We start from the raw sequence: 15,906 nt of genomic DNA, 5'->3' as shown, positions 1-15,906 counted from the left end.
CCCCAGTGGAGGAGGTTGGTGTTTGATGCCCAGACACTGTCACCAGGCACGAGTCTACCCGCTTTGTGTATATTAACTCATTTGAATCCTTGCAACCAGCCCATGCAAGGGGTGATATTTTTGTTCCTCTTTTGCAGATAAGAACAGATAAGAACACCGGCTGGGCGCAGTGACTCACGCCTGTAATCCCAGCTCTTTGGGAGGCCAAGGTGGGTGGATCACCTGAGGTCAGGAGTTCGAGACCAGCCTGGCCAACATGGTGGAACCCTATCTCCACCAAAAATACAAAAATTAGCCGGGCGTGGTGGCACATGCCTGCAATCTCAGCTACTCAGGAGGCTGAGGCCGGAGAATTGCTTGAACCCAGGAGGCAAAGGTTGCAGTGAGCCAAGATCGCGCCATTGCACTCCAGCCTGGGTGACAAAGAGATTTATCTCAAAAACAAAACAGGGAGGCCTGGAAAGTCTCTCTGAGACGCACAGGCGAGTGGGGCGGCAAGAGGCAGGGCCCAGGCTGTGGAGGTCACGGCTCGCAAACCTGCCAGGTGAGCAGAGAGGAGGGGCTGCCTCTCTCCACAAGGCCACACGGTGGCCAGCAGTGGCATTAAGGCCCTGGGAATTATGGCTTGTGCACCCCAGAGACCCCCAAGCACCCCTGCCAGGGAGACACCCAAAGTCTTCCACAGGCTGGAAAACCCCAGGGGTGATGGGGCGGACACCAGCAGCTGTCTGTGTGTGGCCTTAGACAGATCAGGTCCCCACTGGGTCTCAGTCTCCCCATCTATTCCACGCCAGGGTGGGCAAGGGTCTGAGGTCTTCCCAGGCAGGGTGTGGGAGCTGGAGTTTGGATTAGGCTGGACATCGTTGCCCCCAGGTGGCCAGGGGTGGTACTACAGCACCCGGGATGCCTGGGGAAGGCAGTGTCCTCCCCACGTGCTAGCCAGGGCCTGAGACTGTACGCCACCACCAACTTGGGACTTTCAGTTCCACACTGCCTTTCAAAACGCTTTCCCCAAGGGAGGAACATCGGCATCCCTGACATCCTGCTGGAAAGGGCTTCAGGAACAAGGGACAGGGATGCTGAAAGAATGCACGGTGGCTCACACCTGTAATCCCAGCACTTTGGGAGGTCGAGGTGGAAGGATCACTTGAAGCCAGGAATTCCAGACCAGTCTGGGCAACATAGTGAGACCTGATCTCTACAAAATATAATAACAAATCATACTGAAAAGGAAGCCCCTAATGGTTATGGCCATGGGCCTCGAGTCTTTGGACCGTGAGAGACCAGGGCCAGCTGTCCCATGCCAGGGCCCTCCACCAAGGGTCTCAGGCTGTCAGGAGCCCCCAGCCTTGGCCTGCACAAGACCCCCACTCCCAGCCCTGGTAGAGAAAGGAGGTTGAGGCGGGAAGGGACCTGGAGTGATCCCAGCACCAAGAGAGAGGACTCCTTAAACGCCCCCCCAGGGCTGGGCACAGTGTCTCATGCCTGTAATCCCAGCACTTTTGGAGGCTGAGGTAGAAGGATCACTTGAGTCCAGTAGTTCAAGACTAGCCTGGGCAACATAGCGAGACCTCATCTCTAGAAAAAAATTTAAAACAACTAGCTGGGCAGCTACTCAGGAGGCTCAGGAGGGGGGATCACTTAAGCCCAGAAGTTCAAGGCTGCAGTGAGCTGTGATCGCGCCACTGCACTCCAGCCTGAGAGACAGAGCAAGACCCTGTCACTTAAAAAAAAAAAAAACGAAAAAAACTCCCAGATTCCCTCCTCTCATGAAGCCTCCCTGCACTGAGTCCCAGCTCCAAATCCCCATGGAACCCCCAGCTTCTCTCTCTGAACTGTTAACCCCTCGTTGAATGCCAGCCCCTCACTGGGCCTCACATCCCTCTCTAACCCCCGGTGCTTCCATCTGGTTTGGAGGAGAAGCCCTGCCAGCCCCTCAGCTGGCCCCTTAGTGGGCCTCACCGGAGATGTAACAGCTGCCGCCCGAGAGTCCTGTCCCAGCGGCCACAAAATCCCAGCCCCGTCAGTGACACCTGCCTCTTTTCTCAGGCTCTTACCCGCCCCACCCCCACCTTGGCATTGCTCCTTCTGAGGCCCTAGGGCACCACCTGACCACGTCCCCCACCCCTTTCCACCTGCCTCTGCCAAGTCGGCCCTGGTTATTTTTCCAGCACAGTCTGGCCCCAAGTGGCTCTAGGACTTTGAAGTCCTGGGTCCTGGGAGACCCCACTCCAGGCCCTGAAAATCCCAGGGTTCAGCAGTGGGACGGGGGTGGATTCTGGCATTCTCTCACCCTCGAGGCCTCAGATTCATTCTGGACATGGATTCTGTACAGAAGGAATCCTTTCCCCGCCTGCCCCCCATCAGACCCCCACCAGAACCAGTCTCTTCTCACCCAGAACTCCATGCCCTTGGCTCATCTCTGCAAGGGAGACTATCTCCAAGGAACACAACCTGTCCAGCAGGAAGCTCCCCACGGCTGAACGGGTCTTATTATCTCTGTGTTCCCAATCCTATCATGGGGCCTGCACACAGTAGTTGCTCAGTGAATGTGGGAGGAATGAATGAATGAATGATGCTTTCTGGGTATTCGGTATGTCAGTGACTCACAGCTCCGGCAAACAGTCACTTCTTTAAATATATGAATTAGGCCAGGCGTGGTGGCTCACACCTATAATCCCAGCACTTTGGGAGAGCAAGGGGGATGGATCACTTGAGGTCAGGAGTTGGAGACCAGCCTGGCCAACATGGTGAAACCCCTGGTTGGTGCCGCCTTACATAAAAGGCCGCTCCCTGTAGATGTCTCAAAACAAGCAAGTTTCCCTATAGCTGAGCAGCCAGCAACCTCCCTCCCAAAAATGTCAGTTCCTCTGTGAACCTTCAAAAGCTAACAGTAACTGTCTTCAGCTGGCACCTCCTCATCACTCTATTTGGCCATTTCTATGTTTGTGAACATGTTTGAATGCGTGGCCCATGGCTCTGCTTGGCTCTGCTTGGCTCTACACATAAGCGAATGCTTTATATATATTATGTCATTGGCGTGTGCATATTTGTGGACGTGGAGGGGAGTGTGTGTGCATGTGTTTGCGTGTGTGTGCGTGTGTGCATGTGTGTGCATGTGTTTGCGTGTATGTGTGCGTGTGTGTGCATGTGTTTGCGTGTGTGTGCATGTGTGTGCGTGTGTGTGCATATGTGTGTGCATATGTGTGTGTGCATGTGTGTATGTCGCCTGTTCATGTATACTTGTGAATCCATGGGCGTGTATACACAGCTGAGATGCGTGCTAAGAAGTTGCTGTATCTCTGAGTATAAATTGATGAGCTCCTATGAGGAGAAGCCCAGTTAATTCATCTTCCCAGGTTGATCAAGGGACATGAGAGAAACCGAGGCTCAAAGAGGTTGCTCAGGGTCTGGGTCATCCATTCTGTCACTGACTGAGATGGAAACCAGGTGTCTTGCCTCCCGCCTTCACACCCTGCTGATTTCCAAGACCTGTCACCCAGCTCAAGCCATATCTCTGCTTATGTTCCCAGTCTCCAGGCTAGAATGACCCTCTGCAAGGCTTGGCAACCAAAAGCCCTGGGTCTGAAGCAGACTGGGCAGTAGCCACTGATAAACCTGCATCATGCACGACCAACCTCCAAAATGAAACAGAAAATTCCCCACAGCCTGAAATCCCCAGACACCCCAGGACTGAGGTCACCACAGTGAACAGAGCCCCCAGTGCACTTTCCCACTCTTTGTCTGTGTATCTTTCTTAAAACATTCAACCTATTGATTTTTATACCACCAAAGTGACATAGGTTTGTTTTAAAAAAGAATTTAAGATGCATAAAAATGCATAAGCTAGAGGCCAGGCACGGCGGCTCATGCCTGTAATCCCAGCACTTTGGGAGGCTGAGGTGAGTGGATCACTTGAGGTCAGGAGTTCGAGACCAGCCTGGCCAACATGGTGAAATCCTGTCTCTACAAAAGGAACAAAAATTAGCCAGGTCAGTGACACTGGTCCCAGCTACTCAGGAGACTGAGGCAGGAGAATTGCTTGAACCTGGGAGGCAGAGGTTGCAGTGAGCCAAGATCGCACCACTGCACTCCAGCCTGGGCAACAGAGAGAGACTCTCAAAAAAAAAAAAAAAAAAAAGAAAAGAAAAGAATAAAGAAAAGAAACCACTTGGCCAACATGGTGAAATCCGGTCTCTACTAAAAATACAAAAATTAGCCGGGCATGGTGGTGGGCATCTATCATCCCAGCTACTCGGGAGGCTGAGGAAGGAGAATTGCTTGAACCCAGGGGTGGAGATTGCAGTGAGCTGAGATCACGTCACTGCACTCCAGCCTGGGCCACAGAGCGAGACTCTCAAAAAAAAAAAAAAAAAAAAAAGTGTAAAGTATAAGTTAGAATCCTCCTTCACCCCCAGATCACCATTATAGGGTGCCTGGTGCTCTGAACTTTTCTCTCAGGAAATAATTCCTAAGGTGGCCAGTAGGCCCAGCTCAGAAAATGACCTTCAAGGGGAGCTCGGTATGAGTAGAGGGGAAAAGGAACACAGAATCTAACCAACCAGGCTGAGGCCAGGCCTTGGGGTGAATGGATCAAACCACATGTTCCAAGGGATGGCCAACCTCAAATGCCAGAGGCTCTGATGGAACTTCTGTCACTCAGTGCTTTGGGTCCTCAAAACCGCCACTGACCTTCACATTCAGGTCACAGAATCGTAGGACTGAAAGAAGCCTGAAAGTCCATCTGGTCCTATCTGCCCATTTTAGAGATGGGGAAACTGAGGACCTACAACTAAGCTGACTCCAGGAAGGAATCTGACCAACTAAGCACCTTCCAGAGCCTGCTGAGCCTCTGCCTCCAACCACAGCCCTGGAGGCAGGTGCAGGAGTGCACCAAGCCCAGGCAATTAGAAAGATGAGACAGAAAGAGAGCCAGGAAGCGATCTAATAGCACTAGAAAGGCAGAGAAGGAGCAGTGTGTCTCCACAGCTTGCAGCCCAGGCTGGTGTTAGAAGCTCCACCTTCAAAGTCTGGCTCTGCTGCCGCCCAGCCGTGTGACCCTAGATGGTCACTTACCCACTGAGTCTCAGTTTCCTCACTTTTGTTTTATTTTTTTAGAGACAAGGTCTTGTTCTGTCACCCGCTCTGGAATGCAGTGTGGCGCGATCATGGCTCACTGCAGCCTCGAACTCCCGGGCTCAAGCGATCCTTCTGCCTTGGCCTCAGGAGTAGCTGGGACTAAAGGCATGCGCCACTGTGCCTGGTCCTTTCCCATCTCATCTCAGAGCAGATAATCGTGTCTATTTCATGTTGTTGGAAGAATTAAGTGAGATAATGCAAGAAGAATTGAGCGCAATGCCTGACACACAGTAAGTGCCCAATAAATAACTAAAAAAGGCAGCGGCCTGTAATCACACCTGCAATCCTAGCACTTTGGGAGGCTGAGGTAGGCAGATTGCCTAAGCTCAGGAGTTTGAGACCACCCTAGGCAGCATGGTGAAACCCTGTCTCTACTAAAAAAAAAAAAAAAAAAAATGGTGGCACACATCTGTAGTCCCAGCTACTTGGGAGGCTGAGACAGGAGAGTCACTTGAACTTGCGAGGTGGAGGTTGTAGTGAGCCGAGATTCCAGCCTGGGTGACAGAGCAAGACCCCGTTCTAAAAATAAATAAATAAAAAAATACAAAAAGTTAGCCCTGCGTGGTGGCAGGCACCTGTAGTCCCAGCTACACGGGGGCTAAGGCACGAGAATCGCTTGAGCCCGAGAGGTGGAGGTTGTAGTGAGCTGAGACTGCACCACTGCACTTCAGTCTGGGCAACAGAGCAAGACTCTGTCTCCAAATAAATAAATAAATCAATAGTATAAGATAGGGAGAGAGAATGAACACACACGTCAAGCAGAGTGGGGTGGGGGATGCCAAAAAGCACTGCAACTCAGAATTTTCTGTTTCAGGATATTTGGAAAATCCACACTTCTGAAAAAGCCCCATCTCCCACCCGAATTAAACAGTAACCACCCAAGGTCGGGGAAAGGGCCTTATCAGAGCAGGTTTCTCTCCAAGGGGCGGTTTGGCCTTGACTAGGTGACTCACCGGCTCTTGCCTATAAGTGTGCCCAGCCCATCCTGAGGGTCAGCCAGTCCTGAGCATCCAACCATGTTGGGCATCACTGTCCTCGCTGCGCTCTTGGCCTGCGGTAAGCGGTGGGGTGGGGCTGCAGCCTGCAGGCTGTGAGCTCGGGCTGGTCTCCAGGGCAAGGACAGGATGGGGGTGGGGGGCCTCTGCTCTCCAGGTAAGACACTTTGGGGTCTCCTGTGGGTTCAGATGCTACCAACCAGCTGTGTGTCAGACAAGCCACAGCCTGCCTAGCAACTCTGTTTCCACATCTGCAGAACAGGGAAGATGATCTGACGTGTCCCCAGTTAGCAATGAGGTGTGGAAAGCAGCACACAAGGGACAGGGACGTGAGATGCCTCATTCTGGGTTCACCCCAGGGACCATCGGGGTCTGCCTTTCCCAGCACGCTCTCTCCCTTGGGGATTCTCCATTCCATCATTTTGGTGGCGTTTTCCCAGATTAGGAGCCCAGGGACTTGGCTTAAATGCCACTTCTTCTCTGCAGGACCTAGAAAAGTCATTTCACCTCTCTAAATCTCACTGGCTTTTTTGGCAAAAGACAGCACTTAATGAAGAGTCCTTCCAGCTAACAACAACAACAACACTAATAATAGCAGCTCCTGTTTTCTGTGTATTTACTAAGCGCCAGGTGCTGTGCTAGGACCCTTACATGTAGGAGCCAATTCGATCCTCAAAACAACCTTAAGAGGTAGGGTCTATTGGCAGGTACGGTGGCTCACGCCTGTAATCCCAGCACTTTGGGAGGCCGAGGTGGGTGGATCACTTGAGATCAGGAGTTCCAGACCAGCCTGGCCAACATGGTGAAACCCCATCGCCACTACAAATACAAAAAATACAAAACTTAGCCAGGCGTGGTGGTGGGTGCCTGTAATCCCAGCTACTCAGGAGGCTAAGGCAGGAGAATCGCTTGAACCCAGGAGGAGGAGATTGCAGTGAGCCAACATCGTGCCATCAAACTCCAGCCTGGGCAACAAGAGTGAAACTCCATCTCAAAAGAAAAAAAAAGAAAAGAAAAGTAAAAGAAAAAGAGGTAGGGTCTATTAATAGCCCCATTTTACAGATGAGGACATCGAGGTTCAGTGCGACTTAGTATCTTGCCTGACATCACATGGCAGGTTAGTGGAAGAGGCAGAATTTGAGTCCACGTCTGTCTCGCGGAACAGCACGTGCTCTTGACCACTCCACGCAGCTTCCCAGCTATAACAGTGGACTTCGTGCTCTCTCACACACACACCACGATGCAGGGGCCTAAAAAGAGACAGAAGAACACAGGTGTACCAGGCACTCGCACACATGCCAGCCACGTTTTTTTTTTTTTTTCTTTTGAGATGGAGCTTTGCTCTTGTCACCCAGGCTGGAGTACAATGGCACGATCTCAGCACACTGCAACCTCTGTCTCCCAGGGTCAAGTGATTCTCCTGCCTCAGCCTCCCGAGTGGCTGGGGTTACAAGCATGCGCCACCGCGCCTGGCTAATTTTTGTATTTTTAGTAGAGACAAGGTTTCACCATGTTAGCCACGCTGGTCTCAAACTCCTGACCTCAAGGGATCCGCCTGCCTCGGCCTCCCAAAGTGTGGGGATTACAGGTGTGAGCCACCGTGCCCGACCAAACGCTTTCTTTTCTATGTGTTGTCTAATTCAGTTCTCAGGACAAACTCACTGGGTTAGTGTGATTCTTCACATTTCACAGAAAGGGAAAAGGAGCCCTAGACACACAGTAAAATATCAACCCCGTGTCTGCCCAGCCCCAAATCTGTGCTCCTTCCACCTGCCCACCCTCCCACTTGTTTCCCCGTGGGCGGCCAGCCCCACTCACCAGCTCTCCTGGCCTCCTGTCTCCCCAGCCTCCAGCTGCGGGGTGCCCAGCTTCCCGCCCAACCTATCCACCCGTGTGGTGGGAGGAGAGACTGCCCAGCCCCACAGCTGGCCCTGGCAGGTAAGCCTGTGTGGGGCTGGGAGGTGGAGATAGAGAGACTGGTGGGGTGAGGGTCCCAGGGACCCGCGCGTTGACACACAGCCCTCCCCACCCTCCTGCAGATCTCCCTCCAGTACCTCAAGAACAACACGTGGTGGCACACGTGCGGCGGGACCTTGATCGCCAGCAACTTCGTCCTCACCGCCGCACACTGCATCAGGTGTGCGGGGATGATACCCTGAGACCTGGCCATCACCCGGGCGCGGGAGGCTGATACTCTGCTTTTACTGAGCAGCTTCTCCACACTCCAGGCACTGGGCTCCAGAAGCTACTCACACCCAGTAGCTCATTTATTCAGTCAAGTATTTATCGTGCATCTATTATGTGCCAGGAACCAACAGTGAAGACAAAGTCTGTGCTCTCGGGAAGCTTACATTCTTGTGGCAGGCAGAGCGGCAGACAGTTAAACAAGATGTTACATCTCGGGTGATTTTAAAAAAGAATAATAATAATAATAAGGTATTGGCCAGGTGCAGTGGCTCACGCCTGTAATCATAGCACTCTGGGAGGCCGAGGCAGGTGGCAGGAGTTCAAGACCAGCCTGGCCAAGATAGTAAAACCCCGTCTCTACTGAAAATACAAAAATTAGCCAGGTGTGATGGCGGGCAACTGTAATCCCAGCTACTTGGGAGGCTAAGGTAGGAGAATCACTTGATCCCAGGAGGCGGAGGTTACAGTGAGCCGAGATGGTGCCCATGTATCCAGCCTGGGCAACAGAGCAAGACTCTATCTCAAAAATAAATACAAAATAAAAATAAGGTCAGAAGAGGAAAAACAGAATGAGGGGTTTTATTTTTAAAGGGATGGCCAGGGGAAGAGCTGAAAGGGGGATATTTGGCAAATATTTGGGACATTTCAGAGAGCTAAAAGGGGGTTACTGGGGCAAAGGCCTGAAGGAAGTGAGGGAGGAAATCATGGGTCTAGGGGAGGGGTGTTCCAGGTGGAGGGAACAGCCATGCAGAGGCTTGGCGAAGAGACCTGTTGGTATGGTTGAGAAGTAACGAGGAAGCCAGTGTGGCAGGGGCAGCGTGTGCTAGAGGAGCATGGGAGGAGGGGAGCTAGAGAGGAAATAGGTGCGGGTCCGTGTCAGGACCCTGGCTTTGACCCTGAGAAAGAGGGAGCTCTTGAAAGGGTTTCTGAGCAAAGGAGAGTTGTGGGCTGACATATTTTTATATATTCCATAAAATATTTTTAATATAGTTTATTAAATATATATATTGCCATATATTTCATTTTATGTATTTCATATATAATTTTTTTTTTTTTTGGTAGAGACAGAGTCTCATTCAGTGGCGCCTTCATGGCTCACTGTAGCCTGGACCTCCTGAGCTCAAGCGATCCTCCCACCTCAGCCTCCTGAATATATAAGACCCCTCCTGGGTCTCTAAGCACACACCACCAGGCATTCCCAGCTAATTTTTCTTCTTGGTTTTGTTTGTTTGTTTTTTAACTTAGAAGCCCAAACCTCACCACAAGTTTTCTGTTTTTTGTAGAGATGGGGATTTGCCATGTGGCCCAGGCTGGTCTCAAACTCCTGGCCTCAAGCAATCCTCAGGTCTCAGCTTCCCAAAGTGCTGGGATTACAGACGTGAGCCATTGCACCTGGCCTGAGATATTTTTAAACCCACACTGCTGGGTTCGGAATAGACAGGAGTAGGCCAGCGTACAAGTGAGGGGCAGTTAGGTGGATGCCGCAACTGTGCAGGCAAGAGCGGTGGAAGCTTGGATGAGTTTATTCTCACAGCCGCACTGGGAGTATGTTCCAGTATTGCCTCCCCCTTACAGATGAGGGAACTGAGGCACGAGGCTACACAGCCAGGAGCAACAAGCTCACAACATGAACCCAAGTCCCTTGACCCCGAGTCCTAGGCCCTTTCCCCTCACCCTGGGAAAGGACAATGGGGACACTCTCTTCCCCCCCAAATGAGTCCCACCAAAGCCCCAAGCTCCCTCTCTACCCCACTGGCTGGCAGGACCAGGGGGCCACCCTGACCTGGTCCCTTTCCTCTGCCCAGCAACGACCGGACCTACCGTGTGGCCCTGGGAAAGCACAACCTGGAGGTGGAAGATGAGGAAGGATCCCTGATTGCGGGTGTGGACACCATCTATGTCCATGAGAAATGGATCTCCTTACTGGTACTGTGAGTGACAAACTGCCCATCCCACAGTCACTGGGGGCAGTGTGGAAGGAGGGGTCCCCAAGACAGAGCCGCAGAGCCTGTCGCATCCCACACCTGACACCCCATCCTCACCCTGGACAGCCAGCGAATGACTCTCTCACACAAAATGGCAAAATGCTGAGTGGAGACAAATACCCCTCGTATTCTCCTCATTAGCCAAGACTCCCAGGAGGTGCACGAGGAAGGCCCCCCATGGTGTCTCTCCAGAGGCTGGGCCAGGGCTCACCTTTACTGAGTGCCTACTGTATGCCCACATTGCAACAGACACTTTATATGTCATCTGTTATGCAATCCTCACAACAGCCCTGGACAAAGAACCGAGGTTCAGAGAGGTTAAGAAATGTGTCCCAGGTCACACAGCCCACTTTGTGGCAGAACTAGGAATCAAACCAGGTGTGTCAGGGGCGGCCAGCTTGTATGCCTGTAACATGAAAATATTAAAACTGGCATCTGCAGGTGCCATCTTTGGCATTAGAGTTCTCAACTTGCTATAGCCTCTGTTTCAATGGGCGCACAGCCAGCAGTGGTTTCCAACACTTCCACCCCCACCTCCCTCTGTTAACCCTTTCCCAAGGTGATGACATGTGAGAAGAAGCCGTCAGCAGGGTGGGTGATCATGTTAGATGGTGAATCGTTCGTCCCGACATCCCCGAAGGTCAAGAAGCAGCTGGCAGTCAGGATGTTCGTGAAGGACCCCTGAGCACCCTGGGCCTGACTCCCAACTCACAGCCCAAGCCCCTTAACCTGGACTTGTGGGGCCAGGGTCCTCCTGCCCACTCACCCGCTCCACTTTGGATTCCAGCAATGACATTGCCCTCATCAAGCTTGCAGAGCACGTGGAGCTGAGTGACACCATCCAGGTGGCCTGCCTGCCGGAGAAGGACTCCCTGCTCCCCAACGACTACCCCTGCTATGTCACCGGCTGGGGCCGCCTCTGGAGTGAGTATCGTCCCTGGCAAATCCCAAGAGCCTTCCTGAAGGAAGCAGCATGCCACCCACTTTCCCGTTCTGCCTTCACATTTTCATGTCTTCGTAAACTTTGTAACAATAACAGCTACTACTTATTAAGTACATACCATGTGACAGACACTAACAAGGGTCTCTGAGAGATGTGGTGAGGTTTAGACGAGTTAGAATTTGTCAAGTGCTCAGAACAGCACTTGGCACATAGTAAGTGCAGCATAAATAAATGAAAATAAACCATTTAAGGGTGGGGGATGACATCTACCGTATACCATATGCCCAAATAGATCCCAGTGGAATTAAAAGTTAAATGCAAATCATGAAACTGTGGGATACTTAGAAGAAAATGCAGATTGCTATTTGGAAAAGCCTGGGGGAGAAGCCAGGTGTGGCGGCTCACGCCTGTAATCCCAACATTTTAGGAAGCTGAGGAGGAAAGACGACTTGGGGCCAGGAGTTCAAGACCAGCCTGGGCAACATAGTGAGACCGCCCCCCTCCCCACCCCCGTCTCTACAAAAAAAAAATGTTTTAAATAGCAGCATATGGTGGTGTGTACCTGTAGTCCCAAACTACTGAGGAGGCTGAGGCGAGAGGATCACTTGAGCCCAGGGGTTTGAGGCTGCAGTGAGCTGTGATCTTTCCAGCCTGAGCAAGAGTGAGACCTTGTATCAAAAAATTTAAAAAAAAAAAAAAAAAAGGAAAGAAAAAAAGAAAATCTTGGGGGTGAGAAAGGCTTTTTAATGTGTGACAGCAAAGACAGAGACCTGCAAGAAATGATTGAAAACTAAACCCCCAGAATCAAATTTAAAGACAATTCAACTTAACACTGTAGCTTCCTTCTGCCAGCAGCCTGCTTCTGGTCCTCTGGGACCTGCGCTTGCCTCTTGATGAAGGGCAGGTGTGTGGTCTGCACAGCGTCTCAGCCGGTGCTCCCCTGGGTCGCGTCCCAGGCCTCTGCTCCCTGAAGGCCTGGGGAGGGGCTGGGCTGGGCTGCCCGGCTGCCTCCCTGGTCACTGCTCACTCTCTCCCCAGCCGACGGCCCCATTGCTGATGAGCTGCAGCAGGGCCTGCAGCGTGTGGTGGATCACGCCACGTGCTCCAGGATTGACTGGTGGGGCTTCAGGGTGAGGAAAACCATGGTGTGTGCTGGGGGCGACGGCGTCATCTCAGCCTGCAATGTGAGTGACTAGGTTCTGCACCTTGTCCCTACTCCAAGTGGCCAAGAGGACATGGGAGGAGGGGGGTGTGATGGACCAAACCCTTCCCCTGGGAGGAGACTGAGCGAGCCCTGGCTGGGCCAAGCAGGCTCAGGGTAAGCCCATCACTCCTCCAGCACTGTGGTGAGAGCATGAGCATTGAGCATGAGTATCTGAGTTCAAGCCCCAGTCCCACCATTTATGAGCTGCGGAACCTTGGGAAGGCTGTTGAACCTCTGACCTCAGTTTTTCCATCTGTAAAATGGAGTTACAGTAACCACTTCACAGGGTTAGGATTAAATGAGTTTAAAGGATGCAGAAGAAGCTTCACTGAAGTCTCTACACATGTTCCTCCATGCCATTTGCTCCACCAGTCCAGGGAGACCAGAACCATAAAACATCTAAGATAATCAGGGAATGTCCTGTTTTCACACACACAACCCTTTCCCCATTCTCGCCCTCCTTCCTCACCTTCCCAGGCCTCTAGCACAGCTGCCAGCATCCTCACTGCTCTGAGTAGCTCACAGAGTCTTAGACAAGGGGACCTGAACAGCTAGGGAAACTGAGGGATGGAGCGGAGTAACATCATCCCAAGATCACACAGCAAACCAAGAGCTAGTCGGACACCCCGGGGCCTCCTAGAACAAGGCCAAGGCAGCCCCAAACCACACTTCCTCTGCCTCCCTCACCATGGGAAGTCTGAGGCCAAAGCTGTCTACTAACTAAGGCTGAGAAACCAACCCACATCCCCCACCCCAACCCAGCCCTGCTTCCCAAGCCTGCCTCTCGGGGGCCTGGTGGCTGATGCCCTCCCGGTCTGGTGCAGGGGGACTCCGGTGGTCCACTGAACTGCCAGTTGGAGGACGGTTCCTGGGAGGTGTTTGGCATCGTCAGCTTTGGCTCCTCGCAGGGCTGCAACACCCTCAAGAAGCCGGTAGTCTATACCCGGGTGTCCGCCTACATCGACTGGATCAATGAGGTGGGTGCCACCTCCACAGCTGTCCCTGCACCTGTCAGCCCCTCCCCCTCACTCGCCCACCCCCTCACTCATTCATGCATTCATTCATTCATTCATTTATTCACTTATTCATTCGCTCATTCCTGCCCTTATTCACTCATTCATGCATTTAGTCACTCACTCATTTATGCATTTATTCACTCATTCATGCATTTATTCACTCATTCATTCATGCATTTATTCACTCATTCAGCATTTATTCACTCATTCACACATTTATTCATTCATTTATTCACTTATTCATTCACTCATTCTTGCATTTATTCACTCGTTCATGCATTTATTCACTCATTCTTGCATTTATTCACTCATTCATGCATTTAGTCACTCAATCATTTGCTCATTCAGTGATTCATTCATGCACTTATTCACACATTCACTCTCTCATTCAAGAAATATTGGTTAAGTGCTTCCAGTAGGAGGCCTTAAGTTGGGTCCCAGTAAGGATACAGTCATCGACTCCTCCATCCATCCATCCACTGCCTTCATCAAGCACTTATGTCCCCATCCAGGCCCCGCACCAGTCTCCCCCAAAACCTGACCCTCTGAGACTGTGGCCAGCAGAGGAGAGGGATGGTGTGGATGGCCACTTATCATCTTGAGAGTAGGGGAACGGAGGGTCACCCTGGGCTGGGGGCTTCCCCACTGGGGACAGGGTGTGTTCCAAGACCCCTTTGCACAATAACCTGAAATGCTGAGGGGCTCAGACCCCTTGGACAGGGATAAGGCTGGCATGTGAAGGCTGGGGGCCGCCGGCCATGTCCCCATGGACTCACCCTCCGGGCAGAGCCTTGTGCCACCCCAGAAGATGGCACAGCTCTGAGTCCCTCACACTGTTCTCTGCTCCTCTAGAAAATGCAGCTGTGACTTGCTGGGAGCGGCAACAGGGAGTCCCTGCAAGAGCAATAAACTTCCTTCTCCCGGGGCCGCCTGGATCCTTGATTTGTGAGGCCTCTAACTGTTGCTTCCCAGCTCTCTGGTGCTGCCTCTTTCCACATTATGCAGCCAACGAGACAGCCCACTCAGCCAGTTTCCCCCACCCTGCATTAGACAAGTGTGGAAATGGAGGCCTGGAGAGAGGGCCAAGGAAGGAGCCTCCTGGGGCATTAACGGGAGGCAGGGGGCTGGGGGTGGAGAGTCCAGGGAATCTTGCGTGAAGCTGGAGGGGATGGGAGTTAAGGACTCATCAGACACCTTCCCCACTCCATCTCACAAGCTGTGAACAGGTGAGACACTGATGAAATCACTCGCTTCTCTGATCCCACCTCCACCGAGGGGCCTGGCAGGTCCTCACGGCCCCCGGCTGCAGATGGAAGACAGGGTCTCCCCAAGAGCAGCCTCCTCCAGGCCACAAGAGGATGGCCAAAGCTCAGGGACAACCACTCCTGGGGAAGGGGCTCCCTAGCAGGGACCCCCCCAACCCACCCCGCAGCACAGACCCCACGGCTGTTGTTGGCAGGGGCTCTCTGCTTTGAGACGTGTGTAGTGAGCCGGCCCCTGTGTCCTGCCCTGTGCTGGGCATGGTGAGGGTAAAGGAAGAGGAGGCGACCCCAGCATCACCCTCAGGAGACGCATGTTTGAAGAAGGCAATGGTTTCCACACAGAATCACATTGGTCAGAGCTGGATATGCTTTCATTGCATTAGACAGGTGGGGAAACTGAGGCCCAGAGAGAGGAAGGAGTTGGGACAACCGGCAATGCCTGATCCAGCAGAAAAGAGTTCTCCTGAGGCTGACAAGAGGCCAAGAGGAGCCCGAGATGAGACAGACCCAGTGTCCAGGGAGGGACATGCCAGCAGGATCGGACTCTGATGATGGGGGTGGCCAGAGATGAGAGGGACCCAGTGTCCAGGGAGGGACACGCCAGGGGGATCAGACCCTGGTGATGGGGGCCTCTGGCCTGGCGTGCTCCTGGGAATGTCTGGTTCTGTGGAGGTGCCCCCAGCCCAGCCTCTGGACCCCTCGCTGGAGAGCCCTCAGCTGCAGCTGCCTCAGACTGGCCCAAGAGTTCTCCCTTTTCTCCACTAGACTTTGTCCCCTGGAAGTGGGGACCATGGTGTGACTCCCACACCCCAGTGATGCCAAGGCAAGTCTCAGGAAAGACTTGACTTACTCGACAAGAAGTGGGGGCTACAGGGAGCCCAGCACCACCCAGACCCGGGAATCCAGGATGGGGGGACCCCAGCTGTGCAGGAGACAGACCAGTAAATAGATCATTAAATTCCCTGGTATACATTTGAAAACAGAAATACAAACCAGAAGCATAGAAACGGGACACTTAAACCAGTGTCAGTTGGCAGGAGGAATTCAGGATGGCTTCCTGGAGGTGATGATGCCCAAGCTTGGTCTTAAAATTTGACCAGAAGGTACTCAAGCACAGAAGGTAGTCCTGTTTGCTTAATCCAAACTTCACTCCCAGCTAGCCTCTTCTTCTTCTT

At 52.5% G+C, this 15,906-nt stretch overlaps 1 protein-coding gene across 5 annotated transcripts; it reads left to right on the top strand.

The window, feature by feature from the left end:
- The first annotated feature begins 37 nt into the window (after window positions 1-37).
- CTRC (chymotrypsin C) lies at window positions 38-15,885 on the top strand. Of its 5 annotated transcripts, XM_023194854.2 has the most exons (10): window positions 38-209; window positions 5,119-5,369; window positions 5,954-6,195; window positions 7,981-8,072; window positions 8,174-8,271; window positions 10,127-10,252; window positions 11,094-11,230; window positions 12,288-12,433; window positions 13,278-13,430; window positions 15,115-15,885. In XM_023194854.2, the coding sequence occupies exons 3-10, from the start codon at window positions 6,156-6,158 to the stop codon at window positions 15,172-15,174; spliced, it is 852 nt and encodes a 283-aa protein (XP_023050622.1). In that variant the 5' UTR covers window positions 38-209; window positions 5,119-5,369; window positions 5,954-6,155; the 3' UTR covers window positions 15,175-15,885. The 5 variants fall into 5 exon arrangements, with proteins under 5 accessions (XP_023050622.1, XP_023050621.1, XP_031790538.1 ...); XM_023194853.2 differs by lacking the exon at window positions 5,119-5,369; XM_031934678.1 differs by lacking the exon at window positions 38-209 and having other exon boundaries at window positions 4,279-5,369.
- The last annotated feature ends 21 nt before the right edge of the window (window positions 15,886-15,906 follow it).

The sequence above is a fragment of the Piliocolobus tephrosceles genome, chromosome 1 (genome assembly GCF_002776525.5).
Source record: "Piliocolobus tephrosceles isolate RC106 chromosome 1, ASM277652v3, whole genome shotgun sequence".
NCBI lineage: Eukaryota > Metazoa > Chordata > Mammalia > Primates > Cercopithecidae > Piliocolobus > Piliocolobus tephrosceles.
Note: the sequence above shows the minus strand (reverse complement) of the source record. Positions and strands in the feature narration are given on the sequence as shown.